At 36.9% G+C, this 18,530-nt stretch overlaps 1 protein-coding gene across 1 annotated transcript; it reads left to right on the forward strand.

Moving 5' to 3' along the window:
* Positions 1 to 13,195: 13,195 nt before the first annotated feature.
* On the forward strand, positions 13,196 to 16,398 carry LOC140012779 (vetispiradiene synthase 1-like). The gene is made up of 6 exons (XM_072061082.1): positions 13,196 to 13,220; positions 13,323 to 13,695; positions 14,098 to 14,316; positions 14,549 to 14,705; positions 14,841 to 15,086; positions 15,887 to 16,398. The coding sequence occupies exons 1-6, from the start codon at positions 13,196 to 13,198 to the stop codon at positions 16,175 to 16,177; spliced, it is 1,311 nt and encodes a 436-aa protein (XP_071917183.1). The 3' UTR covers positions 16,178 to 16,398.
* The last annotated feature ends 2,132 nt before the right edge of the window (positions 16,399 to 18,530 follow it).

Raw genomic sequence — 18,530 nt, forward strand, 5'->3', positions numbered from 1 at the left:
TCTTGCGAAAAGCCGTGACCAAAAAGATAAACAGACTATCGGCTTCATTTCGTTGGGCACGAGAGCTAAAACAGATGCCTGTAGCAAAAGTAAATTGGAGTGCAGTGTGTACACCCAAACAGAAAGGTGGTTTGGGCCTGTATAATACTGAGCTATGGAATAGATGCCTGATTATGAAGTTAATATGGAACATCAGCAGTAAAAGGGACACTTATTGTTAGGACCGGGCCAGGAAATAGACAAACTCAAGTTAGCACAAAGTAGGCGGTATAACCGACCATATAATAGATAGGCGGTAGATACCAGCCATATAATAATTAGGCGGTAAAACCGACCATATAAAGACAGATAACAAAGCAAATAAAAGACACAGAAGATTTACGTGGTTCGGTCAAATTGACCTACGTCCACGGGCGAGAGAGGAGCAATATTTCAACTATGAAGAAGAAATACAAAAGCCGTAGGAAAGTGATTCCTAGGCCAAAAGGCACTTATAAAAGAGTTTAGAAAATATTCCTAAACTCAAAACAAGAGAGCCTAAAATATTTGACTGAATGGGCTAAATGACTCAAGAAGCTAATAGCCCATATAACTCTCTTGAGTGGTGCACTTCAACTTCTCAAAGGCCTTCTCTATTTATAGGAAACAATGGAGGATATTCCCTCAGCTTCTGGCGATGTGGGATTACAAAATTCTGCCACAGTCAAGAATCAAGAATTGCGGCTGCAGCAAGAAGTCAAGAGTTGCTGCTGTGGCTTGACTTTAACAAATCTCCACCTTGGCATAATTTTGAGTACCACTATCGACAATAGTAAAATTGCTCCACCTTCTCCACATAAGCCCCAATGGGCATAAATCACCAACAATGAATACCAATCAAGTCCAAGCACTGCTTGAACTTGTAAACTGGAAGAGGTTTCGTAAACATATCGGCTGGATTGTCGTTAGTATTGATTTTCTGAATAAGGACTTTTCCCTCAGCAACGATATCCCGAATGAAGTGATACTTCACATCAATGTGTTTCGTCCTCTCATGATACATCTGATCTTTAGTCAAGTGTATGGCACTTTGACTATCACAGTGAATATCAGTAACACCTTGATATAGACTTAGCTCGCTAAATAAACTCTTCAACCACAAGGCTTCTTTGATTGCCTCGGTCACAGCCATATATTCTGCTTCAGTAGTAGACAAAGCTACGACAGGTTGTAGAGTAGCTTTCCAACTAACAGCACAACCTCCAATGCAAAATACATAACCTGAAAGTGATCTTCTCCTGTCAAGATCCCCAGCGTAGTCTGAGTCTACAAAACCAACCAAAGTGTTATTATTTCTTCCAAACTCCAAACATGCATTTGAAGTACCTCGCAAGTATCTGAGAATCCACTTCACAGCTTGCCAATGTGCTTTACCAGGGCAAGACATATATCTGCTAACAACACTGACTGCTTGTGCAATATCTGGACGAGTACAAACCATTGCATACATAACACTGCCGACTGCACTGGAATAAGGAACCCGTGCCATATAATCTTCCTCTTCATCTGATTTTGGTGATTGAGCAGCAGATAGCCGAAAATGGCTAGCAAGAGGAGTAGATACTGGTTTAGCATCTTTCATGCCAAAACGCTCCAAAACTTTCTCAAGGTAATTTTTCTGGGTCAAGAACAATTTCCCTACTCCTCGATCTCGCTTGATATCCATGCCAAGAATTTTCTTAGCTGCTCCTAAATCTTTCATTTCAAATTCACTATTTAACTGCAGTTTCAAAGTGTGAATTTCTGACAAATTCTTGGCAGCAATGAGCATATCATCAACATAAAGCAGCAAATAAATGAAAGAACCATCATTTAACTTCCGGAAGTAAACACAACTATCATACATGCTCCTCAAATAACCATGACCCAACATAAAGGAATCAAACCTTTTATACCATTGTCTTGGAGACTGCTTCAATCCATATAAGGATTTCTTCAATAAGCAAACATGGTCTTCCTTACCTTCAATTTCAAAATCCTGGGGTTGTCTCATATAAATTTGTTCTTCAAGTTCGCCATGTAAGAAAGCTGTCTTAACGTCGAGCTGTTCTAACTCCAAATTATACATGGCTACTAAAGCAAGCAAAACACGAATAGAGCTATGTTTAACAACAGGTGAGAATATATCATTAAAATCAACACCTTGTACCTGACTATAGCCCTTTGCAACCAATCGTGCTTTATATCTTACATCTTCAACCCCTGGAATACCTTCCTTCTTCTTGAAGACCCATTTGCATCCAACAATTTTCTTAGCTGACGGCGGCTTTACAAGAACCCAAGTTTCATTACGATGAAGAGATTCAATTTCTTCATTCATCGCAATCAACCACTTTGCAGAATCATCACAAGAAACTGCTTCTGAATAGGTGGAAGGCTCACCAACTGCATCAGTTTCTTCTGCAATAGACAAAGCATATGCAACTAAATTTGCATATCTTTGTGGTGGTCGAATGTCTCTCCTTTGTCTATCTCTGGCTATGGAATATTCCTCTTCTTCTGAACTATCTTCCACAGTAGACTCAGGTGCATCTACTGGCATTTGTTGAATAGAAGATTTGGTCTGAGAAGGACCAGAACTGCCAATATCAAGCTCCACCTGCTTCTGTGTACTATCAGTAGTACAAGGACTAGAAGACTCCTTCTTGGAAGATAACATATACAATTCATCAAAAGTAACATCTCTACTGATCACAAATTTTGGAGATTTGGGATCAGGACACCATAATCTGTATCCTTTCACCCCAGAAGCATACCCAAGAAAAATGCACTTTTTAGCCCTAGGCTCCAATTTTCCATCATTCACGTGCATGTATGCTGGACAACCAAAAACTTTTAAATTGGAGTAATCAGCAGGAGTACCTGACCAAACTTCCTCAGGAGTTTTGAAATCAAGAGATGCAGAAGGAGAACGGTTGACAATATAACAGGCCATATTGATCGCCTCTGCCCAAAAGTCGTTTGTCAACCCTGCATTGGAGATCATACATCTTGCTCTCTCCAAAAGCATTCTGTTCATACGTTCAGCCACACCATTTTGTTGAGGCGTCATCCTGACGGTGTGATGCCGAACAATTCCTTCATTCTTGCAGAATTCATTAAATTCACCTCCACAAAATTCCATGCCATTATCTGTTCTCAACCGCTTAATGTGTTTTCCTGTTTGCTTCTCAATCAAAACTTTCCATTGCTTGAAAGTTAGGAAAACATCATTTTTATGCTTAAGAAAATATACCCAAACTTTCCTTGAATAATCATCAATGAAAGTCAACATGTACCTGGCACCTCCTTTAGAAGGAGCACGAGAAGGCCCCCAGAGGTCTGAATGAATGTAGTCTAAAGTTCCTTTGGTCCTGTGAACTGCCGGCAACTGGAAGCTAACTGTCTTCTGCTTTCCAAAAATGCAATGTTCACAGAGTCTCATCTTTCCAATACTTTGACTACCAAGAAGACCTTGTTTGCATAAGATAGATAAGCCCTTCTCGCTCATGTGCCCCAATCTCATGTGCCATAATTTGGTAAAATCAGAATCAGACAAAGTTGATGTAGAAACAGCAGCAGCACCTGTAACAGTAGATCCCTGCAAAATATATAAAGTACCAGATCTGTGTGCCTTCATAACAACAAGGGCTCCTCGACTGATTTTGAGAACTCCATCTCCACCTGAATACCTGCACCCAATAGACTCAAGAGTGCCCAAAGAGATGAGATTTTTCTTCAAATCTGGAACATGTCTAACATCTGTGAGCGTCCTCACAATACCATCGTACATTTTAATCCGGATTGTGCCTTTGCCAACAACTTTACAAACAGCGTTGTTGCCCATTAAGACAACTCCACCTTCAGTTGATTCATATGTTGAAAACCAGTCCCTGTTGGGACACATATGATACGAACAACCCGAATCTAAAATCCACTCATTGTTAGACCTAAAATTATTTTCCGTTGCACAGAAAATAGTTCCATCATTCTCATCAGCTGCTATACTAGCTTCAGCGGATTCAGTATTTTTCTCAACAAATTTCCCTTTTTGCTTTTCTTTATTTTTCAATTTAAAGCAATCAGAAATAACATGGCCCTTCTTTTTACAATAATTGCACACCACATTTTTATGTCTGGACTTGGATCTACTTCTATTTTCTGTGTTTCTCTTTTCAGATCTACCCCGAACAAACAAGCCATCGGCTTGACTCCCACTAGTTTCCCCAGTAATGTCCCTATCTATCTGCTCTTTAGATTTTAATGCAGATTTAATTTCCCGATACAAAATTGTTTCCTTTCCATAAATCATAGTATCGCGGAAATGCTTAAAAGACTGGGGAAGGGAACACAAAAGTAATAGGGCTTGATCTTCATCATCAATTTTCGAATCTATATTCCCCAAATCCATAATAATGGAATAAAATTTATCAAGATGGGAGAGTATAGATGTACCTTCAGACATCCGAAGCATGTACAAACTCTGCTTCAAATATAGCCGATTCTCGACTGTCTTCTTCATATACAAGGCTTTCAATTTATCCCACATAGCCTTGGCCGAAGTCTCCGTTGCTACCTCACGCAATACCTCATCGGAGAGATTTAAGATTATGCTGGATCTGGCCTTCTTATCCATATCGGCGAAATCCGCATCCTTTACATCTTCTGGTTTGTTCTCGATTCCGTGAATCGCTAGATCAACTCCGTCTTGAACAAGAATGGCCTCCATCTTGAGCTGCCACATTCCGAAGTTGACATTCCTGTCGAATTTCTCGACAACCGTCTTTGTTATCGTCATTGTTGCCACAAAATCAGTAACTTAAAATTTGTCTCAAAAATTGGCCAAACAAATATGCAAGACTCGTGAGCGGGCCCCACAGGGTGAGCGGACCCCACGAGATAAGCGGGCCCCACTGGGATGAACGGACCCCACAAGGTGAGCGGGCCCACGGATAAACGGACCCCACAGGATGAGTGAGCCCCACAGGATGGACGGACCCCACCAGACGAACGGGCCCCACCAGATGAACCTGTCTTGCAAAATATAACAACCAGCTCTGATACCAGTTTGTTAGGACCGGGCCAGGAAATAGACAAACTCAAGTTAGCACAAAGTAGGCGGTATAACCGACCATATAATAGATAGGCGGTAGATACCAGCCATATAATAATTAGGCGGTAAAACCGACCATATAAAGACAGATAACAAAGCAAATAAAAGACACAGAAGATTTACGTGGTTCGGTCAAATTGACCTACGTCCACGGGCGAGAGAGGAGCAATATTTCAACTATGAAGAAGAAATACAAAAGCCGTAGGAAAGTGATTCCTAGGCCAAAAGGCACTTATAAAAGAGTTTAGAAAATATTCCTAAACTCAAAACAAGAGAGCCTAAAATATTTGACTGAATGGGCTAAATGACTCAAGAAGCTAATAGCCCATATAACTCTCTTGAGTGGTGCACTTCAACTTCTCAAAGGCCTTCTCTATTTATAGGAAACAATGGAGGATATTCCCTCAGCTTCTGGCGATGTGGGATTACAAAATTCTGCCACAGTCAAGAATCAAGAATTGCGGCTGCAGCAAGAAGTCAAGAGTTGCTGCTGTGGCTTGACTTTAACACTTATGGTATAGCATCCTTTTAAAGAACCTGTCTTTATGGGCTGCAAAGATTCCAAATGTTACCTCTTGGGTTTGGAGGAAGATCTTACAAACTGGAGGCTTGGTTCAACCTTTCATCAGGCACATTGTGGGGAATGGAAATAATATCAGTTTCTGGTTCGATACATGGCATCCCCTTGGGCCATTGTATAAAAGATTTACGGGCAACTTACTATACAGCTTTGGATGCAAACCACATGCTCTTGTATCAGAAATTATAGTGGATGGGAGGTGGAGATGGCCTGTAGGCAGGAAAGCAACAGCAGAAGTTAAGAGGTTCAAGGAAGCTACACCAGAGTGCCTTGTTCCTTTGACAATGTTTGAGGATCAAGTTGTGTGGAATGGGAGTTCTTCTAGAGTTTTCAATGCAAAAAATGCCGTGAAGAAGTCTCGTGGATCAAGAGAGGAAGTAACTTGGGCAAAACTAGTTTAGAGAAAGGATTTATCCCAAGATATGCATTTATTTTATGGCTGCTATGTAAGAAAAAGCTCTCTATGCTGGATAGATTACAAAAATAAAATGTCTCTTTATCATCAAATCTGTGTGTGCTTTGTAAAAGGGAGGAAAAAAACATAAACCATCTATTTTTAATTGTTGTATGACGAGACCAATATGGACAAAAGTGCAGAACATGTGTCTGGTGTTCAGAGGAACTTACTCTTGGGATGAGGAAATTACCTGGTTAGCATCTCATTGGAGATCCAATTCCTTTGCAGACCACCTGAGAAGACTAGTTTTGGCTGCAACTGTCTACCACATCTGGAGATTTAGAAATGAAGTGATATTTCAGTCAAAGCCGTTTGTATGTTCACAACTACTAAAGTCTATTATATAGAGCCACAAAAAATTCTTAGTGGGGGCAAAAGTAACACTAAAATTTTTTACCTATTTTTTTTTCTAAGTTTTTAAGAAAAAAAAATTTACCAACAAGTACAAATGATGCATATATTCCATGAAAACCATAAAAAGACAAACTCAAAATTATTAATGTAATAATAATTTTATTAGAAAAATAAACTAAACTATATACAATTGTTCACGACAAGTTTTCATATTTTGATAATAATTTATAACCTTCTCATTTTGAACTTCACGAAGCATATTCTTCTCAATGTAAGTAACTAAACAATTTTAGTTCATTAACTAATTTAGAAAACCATATAATTGTTTCACATCCTTTCTAAGAAAACTTTGGAGTCACATTTAAAATTATATCAAACTTAAATAGGTATTATTGGAATTTAAGGGGGACAGTGGGGGGCCGTGCCTCCCAGTGCCCCAACCTTAAATATGCCACTGCTATTATAGAAGCAGTACGTTATGTAGTTAATGATTGGTCAGGATTCCCAAGAACAAGACAAAATTGGGAACTTGTAATGGAATGGGGAGTGGACTAGAAATGTCTGTCTGTGTAGAGGTATGTTTGAATATTGTAAAAATAGTAATTTGAGGAGGGATGATTGCTCATGTGTGCAAGCTCCACTACAGTAATCAATAAAAATCTTTATCATTTGCTCAAAAAAAAAAGTTACTACTAGATGTGTAATAATTTCGTGTCTTGACTTTGATTGTGTTGCATATCTCTAAACAATCAACTTTACACCAGTAATAAGTTGTAAATTTTGGAGACAAATATCGAATTTTTTCTGCATAACTCGTCCTTCCTTGTGGAATTCTTGCATGCGTCTATCAATTGAGATGCATTGCATGACTTTACTCGAATAATTTTAATTTACATTTACTTAAAAAATAAGTGTATCAATCTCAGAAGCTAAAAGAGTATGTGATCATGCAAAATATTCGAAACACATGAGAATGGAAAATATGCCAAGTGAAGCCAAGTTACACCATGCATGATTTCTGCATTGAAACAAGAAAGGAACAAATAAAAAAAATTAGAAGAAAATTTTTTGCATTTCATGATTTTGGCTACTGCAAATTCAAAATTTTCGCATTGATTCCATGACTATTATAAGATTGCATATGTGCTAGAGATAAAAATTGAACTGCTTCGATTGTTTTATAGGCCAATACTAACCAATAGATGTTGGTGCAAGTGGAAGGAATTCACATCCCTTAATCATGAGATCTCGAATTCAAAACATATGAGAATGAAAAAAACAATATTGGAAGATTTTCCTCCACAAGGGGCCGCACTAGACTCAAATATGATTACTCACAAGCCTTAAAATGGATGCGATACCTGTGGTTTATTAAAATATGGTTTATTAAAAAAAAAGGCCAATACTCATTAGTATTGAAATTGTTTAAATTAGAATATTTTGAATTCCTTGACAGTTCAGTAATTATCGCTCTCCTCACCGTTTTGTCAACGGTTTTGTATGCTGAAATTTTTCAAAAATAATTTTAGTATAAAAAATCAATTTGAGCATGTTTTATTTTGGTAATCTACTGATATTTTATGTGAGAGGTGATCTCATGCCTAAAAGATTGTGTGTGGTGCTTTTATGAGAAACTTTGCTATAATTAACTGTCTTGATGACCCTTGGTTAAGGTTTTATGAGTTGATGGGATGTTTGTTCCTCACTCAGAGTTAAGGTTGAAACTTATTGAACGTCTTGACCCTCTTAGTGATGATGACCAAGAACAAGGAGAGAGGAATTGGGGCTTTCTGGGGGAGAGAGACAGACCTCTTGACCCAACGCCTCATCAAGAAAGCTAAAAAATAATAATAATGAATAAAAAACAAATAAGCCACAGTGCATACTGAGGGAGAAGAATCTGTCTCTGTCTATTTCGTTGCAAAGTTCAACACGTTTGGTTGATTATGCCAAATTCAGCACATGAGCTCCTCGTGACCACCCTCCACCCAATCACACATTGCCACATCAGCAAAACAACCACTCATTTTAACACTTACGTTCGCTCGTTTACTAGATATGCAGATAACATTTAGAATGGATATCCAGAATTACAAACAAAATTTAGAGGTCCTTAAACCCATTGGGCTATTGTATTAACATTAAGGGTCTGTTTAGTTGGAAGTAAAATATTTTCCTTGGGAAAATATTTTCCGTGGAAGTAATTTTCCATGAAAATCATTTCCCTTTCATCATTTTCAGGTATTTGGTTAGCTTATTGAAAATATTTTCTTACTTCATTTTTCTGGTGTTTGTTTAACTTTTGAAATATTTTCACTTTTATCTCTATCTTTACTTTCTACACATTATAACTACATACTTCTTCCCATACAAAATAAGAAAATTTATCTCATTGTTTAACTTTAAAAAATCTTGGAGAAATGTATATATGAATAAAAAATATCTCCTTAAACAATAAACAAATTGCTGGCCATTTAGTGTCAAATATCAATCACATGCAATGCTTATTGTGACATATATCTTGCACTCTCACTGCTGAAAGTTTTTCTAGAAAAGAATGTCTCTATTATACATAATTAATTACTAGCATAGGATGAGCAGGATGAGGTTTTTTTTTTATTTTGAATATACTAGGGGGAGGTAAACTATATTCAATCGATCTGTTGTGAAAATTGAATGAAGCTCCAGTCATTGATACATGTGTGTGCATGCTTCAATTATGAAAATGAAAAATTTTTATTCTACTATATCTAACATGCTTGAATTGGAGGCTGAGAACTGGGATACTTGCAGATTTGTATCGGTTATTCTTCCCATATCACCATATTGTTTTTGCAGAGGAAACCTGTAATTTTGTGTGCGACCAAAACTTTGAATCTTAGGGTTGGTAGGTGGATATATATTGAAACATAGTCCTTGTACTTTCAGTTATTGATGTTGCTTGCCAGCCTAAATAAATTTCTTTTCAATTTAAATTATGCATTATGCATTATGGAATGGGGTAAGTTATTCCTTTACTAGATATGTTTAGAATTTGCTTTTGATGGTTTACACTGTGGATCGTTGACAGACTGTAGTTGGCCGTGTATAATGCCTTACATATTTGAGGTAAAACGTATCACTTGACATTTTACTTCTGCAAATTTAGGTTGTAATATTTAGTGCTATCAAATATTTAGGTCATCATCTGCTGTGGTTAGTTATGAAGTTGGGTTTGTGCAGATACGCATACTCGTTCTTGATTAATCTGATAAACAGAAATTTGTGACTCGTCGTGTTTTGTTTCTTATAGGAGATGATTTTCTGCTAATGACCATTTCAAAATTATTAATGCATCTTGGTTATTGGTGAATTTTTTCGTAAGGATGATAGAATAGAGTATTGGCTCTAAAAGTTTAATTGCAATTTAGTACTTGACCTTTTAGTAGGAGTTATTATGTATATAATTAAATTTGAAGGCACAAAAATAGAATCAAATAAACTTGTGAGACAAATTTAGGGTTTATTTAAATCGATCATCAACCCTATCGACTCAACTTATTCTTTACCCGATTAAGAGAGAATTAAGAGTGAAATTGCCAATAAAAATCTTGGGCACATGTTAGTATGCATAAATTATGCGTGCCTTATCATGTGGTCGCATAATATCACATTCATTACGTCCTTGATCATGAAGTTTCTTTCCCAACGAATTAGGAATATGAGAATAAATGGTCCAGCCAAACACTCTGAAATGGCCAATAAATGGTCGTTTACTACTCTAAATTTCTTCAGGGTTGTTCTAAGAACACTTCTTGTATAGCACCTACTCGACTAAGAGAGAAATTTCTAATGAATATCTTGGGTACATGTTAGCATGCATAAATTATATGTACCTTATCATGTGGATGTATAATACTCCCTCCGTCCCAATTATTTATTTATGTTTGGAGAATTCAACTTTTTAAGAATAGTAGTTTAATTGTGATGTTTGTGCTTCTCTTTTTAATTTTACCCCCAAAATTTAAAATTTAAATTTGAATGGTAATATACATATGATTAGAAAGAAAAATTATATTGAAAAGAATGACTAAAAAGTATTTTGACTTTTCCAACATGACAAATATTTTAAAATATATCAAAATCGAAAGTATGACACTTTCAATGGGACGGAAGGAGTATCAAATTCATGACATCCTTGATCATGAAGTTTCTTTTTCAACGAGTTAGGAATATGAGAATTAGTGGTCCAGCCAAATATGATGTAATTTTATAAGATTTAGGGTGGGTAAGTACGATGTATTTCAAATACTTCTCAAATTTTCTAGGATTGTTTTGTGATTTTACCATAGTTGAGAGTGAGTCTGCCACATGGCGTGATTTTGGTTCTAAGCAGTAGACTCGGGTGTCGTATTTCTTTCTGATGTAGCCGCAGCCCATGTTTTTTGAGAGTAACAGTAGAAGACTAATTGATTGATTGAGCTTTGCAACTTTATATCAATTTTTCTTGAGTAACAGGCCATTAACATGTTCAACTTTATATCAATTTCTCTTGAGCTTTCCTGTGGATATTGATTGATTTGATCCAACTGAATGTGGCAGTCTTCTGTAGAAATCAGAAGGCACACCTCAGCTAAGAAACCGAGAGATCCATAAAGGGTATGCAACACAAAGAAACGTTTTAAATGAAAAGTTCACGTCACAAATTCAGTTTTCTGGGCCGTCCGCATTTTGAGGCATTTGACAGTAATCTTTCGGTTGTCAAATCACTTTGACTTTAAACTAACTAGCAGACACTGAATCACAGAGAACCAAGGTTGACACAGACTTTGACACGTTATTGTGATATACATGTGTCACTGTCCATTTTGTCGTAAATTTGATAAGGTGCTTCTCAAATTCTACATAACTGCTGTTGAGAGAAAAGGTCAGGCACGTAGCCATAAGAGTCATCAAATTGGAGGTGACATAATTAAGAATTTATATATATCCATAGGTAAAAATAGACAAAATGGAATTGACAAAGAAAAATTTACATACAGTTATACTGTACTTGAAGCTGATGGATTTAAAGATGTAATCGAGAAAATCTGTTGTGTCATCAAATTTGAACCCTCTGCTGATGGAGGTTCAATCTGCAAAACCACTAATACATACTACCCCAAAGGTGGTGCTCAGATCAGTGAGGAACACCTCAAGGGAGGAAAAGAGAAGGGTTTGGGAATGGTTAAGCCTGTTGAGTGTTGAGGCTTACCTCCACGCAAATCCTACTGCCTACAACTAATTATAATGAATGCTACTGAAGGACTCTTCGACATATTTTCTTCAAGATTGAAGTACACACTGAGGGTGTGTTTCCTTTTTTGCTTGGTTTGCTTTAAGCTGTTTGGTTAAGTTAAAAACAAAATTGAATCATAGAGAGAACAAAAAAAATATTGTGTTTCTTATGGAGAAAAAAATGGAGCTGATGCCTAATATCTCACATGGATCCAACTCAGTCCATTTAATGGAGAAAAGGGAAAATAACACAACAAGAATATTCTCAAAGTTGGAAAAATGTGCTATAATTATGATTACTCCTTTATGAAATAAAGCTGAAAGCAGCTCAATTTCTTTTTGTTTTCCATATTAAAAAAAAAAAAGGTATTTATCCTTTTTTTATTGTTGATTTTTGGTTCTCACTATTACTTTTATCGTCAAGCATTCCTTTTTAGAAGAAAATATATGATGTGAGCAAAATTTTCTACTTGGCTCCTAGCGACTGCTTGGGTGGTTGGATCTATAAATACGTACTCTAATTCCTTGGCTAATCATGAGAGTAGTCACAGCAAACAACACTTAATTGATCGTAGTCCTACCCTAATTTTCCCCAAGAATATGGCGTCAACTCAAGCTTCTTTCCACTCAAACAGCCTACAAGAGACCGTCCGCCCGTTAGCAGCCTTTCCGGAAAACATTTGGTCTGATCGTATCGCTCCCTTTACTCCCGATAAGGAGGTTATACTTACTTTTCAGCTCCTATAACCTCACATGTTTTTGTTCATATTATTTTTTCCTTTTATAAGTTGGAACCATATTGTTATCCGCTCCCACAAGTTCACGATCCTTTGTAATATCCGCTATCAATCCTGGCATGATTGTTTTCCCTTGATTAATTCTATAGTCTCCTATCAAGAAGGGGGAAAATACAAAAAGATTAGTTGTTATTTTTCGAAGAACTAGACATCTGATTTGTGATATTTGGTTTGCTGTTTCTTAGTTGTACTTGGTTTGCTCTTACCTCGACTTCATGTAGGATTCATCTAGTGCAGCACTGTTGCATTTCCTTAGATTTCAGGGTCTGGTTTCTCCTGTTTAGTTTCTAATTGTTCCATTTCCCAGCAATATCAAAGCGATCAATTTGACAATATGACTAAAGAAATATTTTTCTGATGCTTTCAGGAACATGAAATGTATGAAAGAGAGATTGAAATGTTGAAGGCAGAAGTGAATAGCATGCTTTTGGCAACCGGAAAGACCATGATGGAGAGATTCGACTTTATAGACAAAATAGAACGACTTGGTGTCTCGCATCACTTTGATATCGAGATTGAAAACCAACTACAAGAATTCTTTAATGTGTATACCAACTTTGGGGAGTATTCAGCTTATGATTTATCTAGCGCAGCGCTTCAATTCCGACATTTTAGACAGCATGGTTTCAATGTCTCTTGTGGTACGCAACTTTCATATTAGATTTGCTAATTTTTAGTGTGGACTCACCTATTAGTAAACCTTAACACCTAATTTTTCTAACATATTTCCAAATAATTTCCAAACAGGCATCTTTGACCAATTCATTGATGCTGAGGGTAAGTTCAAGGAATCCTTATGCTATGACACAAGGGGTTTGTTGAGTCTATATGAAGCTAGTCATGTTAGAACACATGGAGACGAAATTTTAGAAGAAGCTCTTGCTTTCACAACCACTCATCTGACGTCTGGAGGACCCCATTTGGATTCTACTCCTGCAAAACAAGTGAAATATGCCCTTGAGCAGCCGTTGCATAAGGGCATCCCTAGATACGAGGCCTGGCGTTACATCTCCATCTATGAGGAAGATGAATCTCACAATAAAGTATTGCTGAGGCTAGCCAAGTTGGATTACCACTTGTTGCAGATGTCATATAAAGAAGACCTTTGTGAGATAACAAGGTGCACCGAGACACTAGCTCTCCAATGGGCAGATCTAAGATTTGTTTATCAACACTAAACTGCAGAGATTTATATTTTACAGTACTATACTTACATGCAGCTTTAGGTTCGCTTGGAGCTTAGTAGGATTCTATGATATCCATAACATTTTAAATTGCCAAAAACAAAAATTTTCTTTCATAGTCCAGGTTGTTAATATAAAAATCTTATATTACTACTCCCTTTCTATGTTGAACGGTGCCCTACAAATTATTAGAATTTTATACTAAAAGTTAGCCAATGTAACTGCCACTCGTTTGCAATTTTATCCGAAGTATTACATGAAATTCCTTCATATATGACTATGCTTCACGAATGATTGTGCAACCTTTTTTTTTTTTAACAAATGGTAACAATGTATAGGTGGGGAAAGGAATTGGAGAGTGTATCGAAATTTCCATATGCAAGGAGCAGATTTGTGGAATGCTACTTCTGGGCTGTTGGAGCCTTGTATGAACCTCAGTACTCTCTTGCTCGAATGACTACAGCGAAAGCAGGAGCCGTTCTTACAATGATCGATGACATCTATGATGCTTATGGCACTCTTGATGAACTTCAAATTCTTACAAGCTCCGTGGAAAGGTAGGCTTTTATGTTAGTCATCTCACACAAGTGAGGCAAGCATGCTGCCAAGAATATCATCTTCGAAAAAACTACATATACCAGCCAAAATAATTGAGTAATGCACTAAAAAGCTGTCTTACTATGAGCTAGTAAATAATAAAAGGGTGATTATCCAAACAATCTTCTCTAGCTTGACGTTGCTTCTTGGCAGTAAGGTGCATTGATATAGGAAATTTTGCTTTGCGTGCAGGTGGAATAGCAGTGGAATCTGGGATAGCAGTGGAGTCGATCAACTCTCGGACTACATCAGAACTTCCTACACCACACTTCTGAAATTTAATAAGAAACTCGGGGAAGATTTAGCTAAAAGGCAAAGAACCTATGCATTCGACAAGTATATAGACGATGTACGGTACCATGTTGCTAATTTTAAGGACTGTGTTAACATACACCTTAATTTGCCTGTTAATTTTCAAATTGTCGTGGCCCCCAATACATGGAGTACTAATCAATATTTCCCTGCGTTCATTTGCCCTCATTAGTGGAAAAATTACATGAGGACAAGCTTCACTCAGTCTAGGTGGTTCTTCACAAACAAATTGCCTTCTTTTGCTGATTACCTGAGCAATGGTGCGATCACAATCGGAGCTATTCTTGTATCATCAGCAGCTCTCTTGTACATGGATTGTGCCTTAGAGGATGTTATCAACTGGCTGTCAACTAATCGAAAACTTATGGCTGCTTACTCAACACATATGCGATTGATGAATGATTTTGGAGGTCACAAGGTCAGAATTTGTTGTAGCAGTTAATTGGTTATCAAAATTAGATTAAGATAACTCACAGAATTTCCAAATAGGATTAAGTTATAGTCATGTTACGTGCCTTGTTAGTTTTGTTCAAAACTTCCAACATAATATGCACATTTTTTTTTGAGCAAAATAAATCCTTTTTTCATTGATAGATCTACCAAGAGAGCTTTGCAGAAGAGGAAGCCATCCTCAATCTACATTAGACTACACTATTTCTATACACTCTACAGTCAAAATTTGAAAGAATGGACAAAAAGAACAATAACAATCAACTTTGATCCAATTCCCACTCAAGAACCAACTCCCAATTCTCTCTGATGCGAGCAATCTTGTTCCAAGATGTAACTGCCATCTGCATTGCATAGACCAGAGTAGCCATTACACCCATGGAAAGTAGACAGTCATAGAGAAAGCCAGCCTCTTGAATTTTTAAGCAAATGATTGAGTCCTACAATTCTTACACCAACACTGCAACTCCTCATTCCAAGTCTTACGCCACCACTGCGACACCACAGAACATGCACATAGATTAAACTTGTTTTTAGATCTTGTTCATTTTCTGTGCAAACGCTGCATAGACTATGCATATGCATTCAGTCTGGGATGCTTCTCATGAACAAAATGAAATACAATTTAGTTCACTTGGCGAGTTACTGCTTTACCAATGATTAATACCCTTTCATACTTTATGTGAGTAATTCGGCATTAAACAAAACTTTTTCGCTGCATTTTATTAGAGTTTTCATGTTTTCTGTTTGAACTCCTCGAATTTGAAGTTCGACAAAGAAAGGGGCAGTGGCACAGCGCTTGAATGCTACATGAAGGACTATAATGTATCGGAGGAAGAGGCAGCCAGGAAGTTTCGAGAGATGTGGGAGGATACTTGGAAGGTTATGAACGAGGAATGCTTGAGGCCTACTCCCATTCCAAGGGATGTTCTCAAAATGCTTCTCAACATCACAAGAGTAAGTGAAACCGTTTACAAGCACCGAATAGATGGATTCACTCAGCCACATGCCATTGAAGACCATATAAGGGCAATGCTTGTGGATTTCATGTCTATTTGAGGATGGCAGTGGTGCATGTTGATGTCTTCAAGGGATTGGCCCTATGAATGCAGGCAGTATCAGTTAGTGAAGTATGTTTTTCTATTTTGCCCACTCCTGTATTTAAGTATATATAACTAGTCTGGGATTACATGCATTGCACGTTCTGTATCTCCTTTTTTCCCCCTTTTTGAAACTTTTAATAACGTGTTTGTTTTGACAAATTACTAAGTTGAATAAAAGATCATTCTGTCTTTTTATATGTTTCTGCACACACATATGTATATTGATAGTATCACTAATTAACTAATCATATTTTCAATATTGATAGTGATACAAATTTGATATTATAAATGATTGCCTGTAAATTTATTGTCTTAGATTAGATATTAATTGCTAGCAAAAAATAGTGAACTTTAACATATTTTTGGCATCTTTAGTATCGTTGTGTTTTTGATTCATTCAATTGGGATGAAGAGTTTAAACTTAGAGTGAATTTATTGATTAAATTCGGTAAACCCTCGGAACTTAACAGCTCAGTTGCAATTTTCTATTCTCAACTTTAAAATTTTGCCATCCTTAATTCTACGAAATAACTTATGTACTTATAAATAACTTGTGTATTTTGCAATTATGTTTCGTGATTACAATTAGGTAAACATTCGTCATATAAGTTTAAAGATTAGCTGTTAAATTTTTTCAATATTCAAAGTATAAAAGATTTATTATATACTGCACAAATATTAGAAGGCTAATCATCTGTTATATACTAAGAAACATCTGAATAATAGAACTACCAAACTCAAGTTCGGGAAGAGATAATATTTGGAAGAAAATCTGGTCTCTTAAAATTCCCAACAAGACCAAGCATCTTCCATGGCGTATATGTCATAATTCCTTGCCTACGCCTGAAATCCTCCATAATAGAAGATTTCTGCTGATTACAAATGTGCTCTTTGCAAAAATCCACGCGGAGATCTATCTCATCTTCTATTTGACTGCCCTATCTCGGTGCAAATATTGGGCTCGTACTTTTCTGGATAGGCAAATTAATGCATGTCTCCAATCTGGACCTGACATTTGGGTGACGGAAATTCTTAGATCTTTGCCATCAAAGGATAGCGAACTTTTTGGTACTCTATTATGAAATATGGAGTAACAGAAATGATGAAATGTTTAATGGTCAAGTTCGAGAACCTTTGACCATTGTTAGTTTTGCTCTCCAGCACCAGGCAGCTTTCAAAGAAGCAAACGCTTGCTCTTTGTTAGCCCTTTCTCAAAGTTCATCCCTACCCTGGTCAATGCGTCCTGCTCCCCACTATAAGGTCAATTTTGACACTTCCATTTCTACTATTAAGCAAGGTTTTGGTATTGGTGTGGTCATCCGTAGTTATGATGGTCAGTTTATCGTTGAAGAGCAAATCGTGTAATATATCACCAAACAATACACTTGTACTTGTTCAAGTCACTAATTTAATGTGTTAGCTAAAAATGTCAGTAAACTAACCAAAATACATGCTTTGTAGCATTCCGTGTAATTAAATCGTTAAGACAAACGGAATTCTTTTATCTCCACTTGTAGGCTTGATTTTGGAGGGATATAATCGTTGGTTCATCTTTTTGGCTAACTTTTGTCTATGTAAATACTTGAATAGACCCAATTTACAGCTCCACCTGTAGACCAAGTGACCCAAAATTTGCCACATCATCAATGCAAATTTAATACCTAGAAACCAAAAATTTTTCCGTCTTTCTACTCACCATCTTGATTCACAACACCACCGACTAAGTCAAGAAGTTCTTCTCTCAAAGCTTTTGGTGTCCCTCCTGTGTCTTACATTCTTGTCTTTATAATATCAACCAATCTTGCCTTGTATCAGGCTTACATATGTAGAGCTAAGCCATTCAAAGTTGGAATTCATTCATTAAATCATATGAGAAAGGAGATAGAAAGAAAAAAAGTATAAAAAAAGAACTCACTGTAGAAAATTTTGGGAGAAGAGAGGAAGAAAATTCATCAATCACATCTTTCATTTGATTTCTAGATCTACTTAGAAAATTATAAGTCTTGCATTTTTGGAGGACATGAAAAACTATAAAGTAAGTGATGTGACTCTTACGATGGAGAAGAAGAGGCTAAAACAACTAGAGATGTAGGCTTTATCCCAAATAGAGAGGAAGGGGGAGGAGAATCTTCTAATGGAGGGGGCGAGAAGTTCATGGGTTACTGGCATAATAGGAGGTACCGAGTGAAAGGAACGGAGCGGTGAAGATAGGTGGGAGGGAGAAGGTAAAACATAGTGTTTATAATAGTGGTGGTGATAATTGGGGCATTAAGCAGAGCAGTAGAGGTGGAGTAAGCAGAGCAGTAGAG

Source organism: Coffea arabica, chromosome 8e (genome assembly GCF_036785885.1).
Source record: "Coffea arabica cultivar ET-39 chromosome 8e, Coffea Arabica ET-39 HiFi, whole genome shotgun sequence".
NCBI classification, from domain to species: Eukaryota; Viridiplantae; Streptophyta; class Magnoliopsida; order Gentianales; family Rubiaceae; genus Coffea; species Coffea arabica.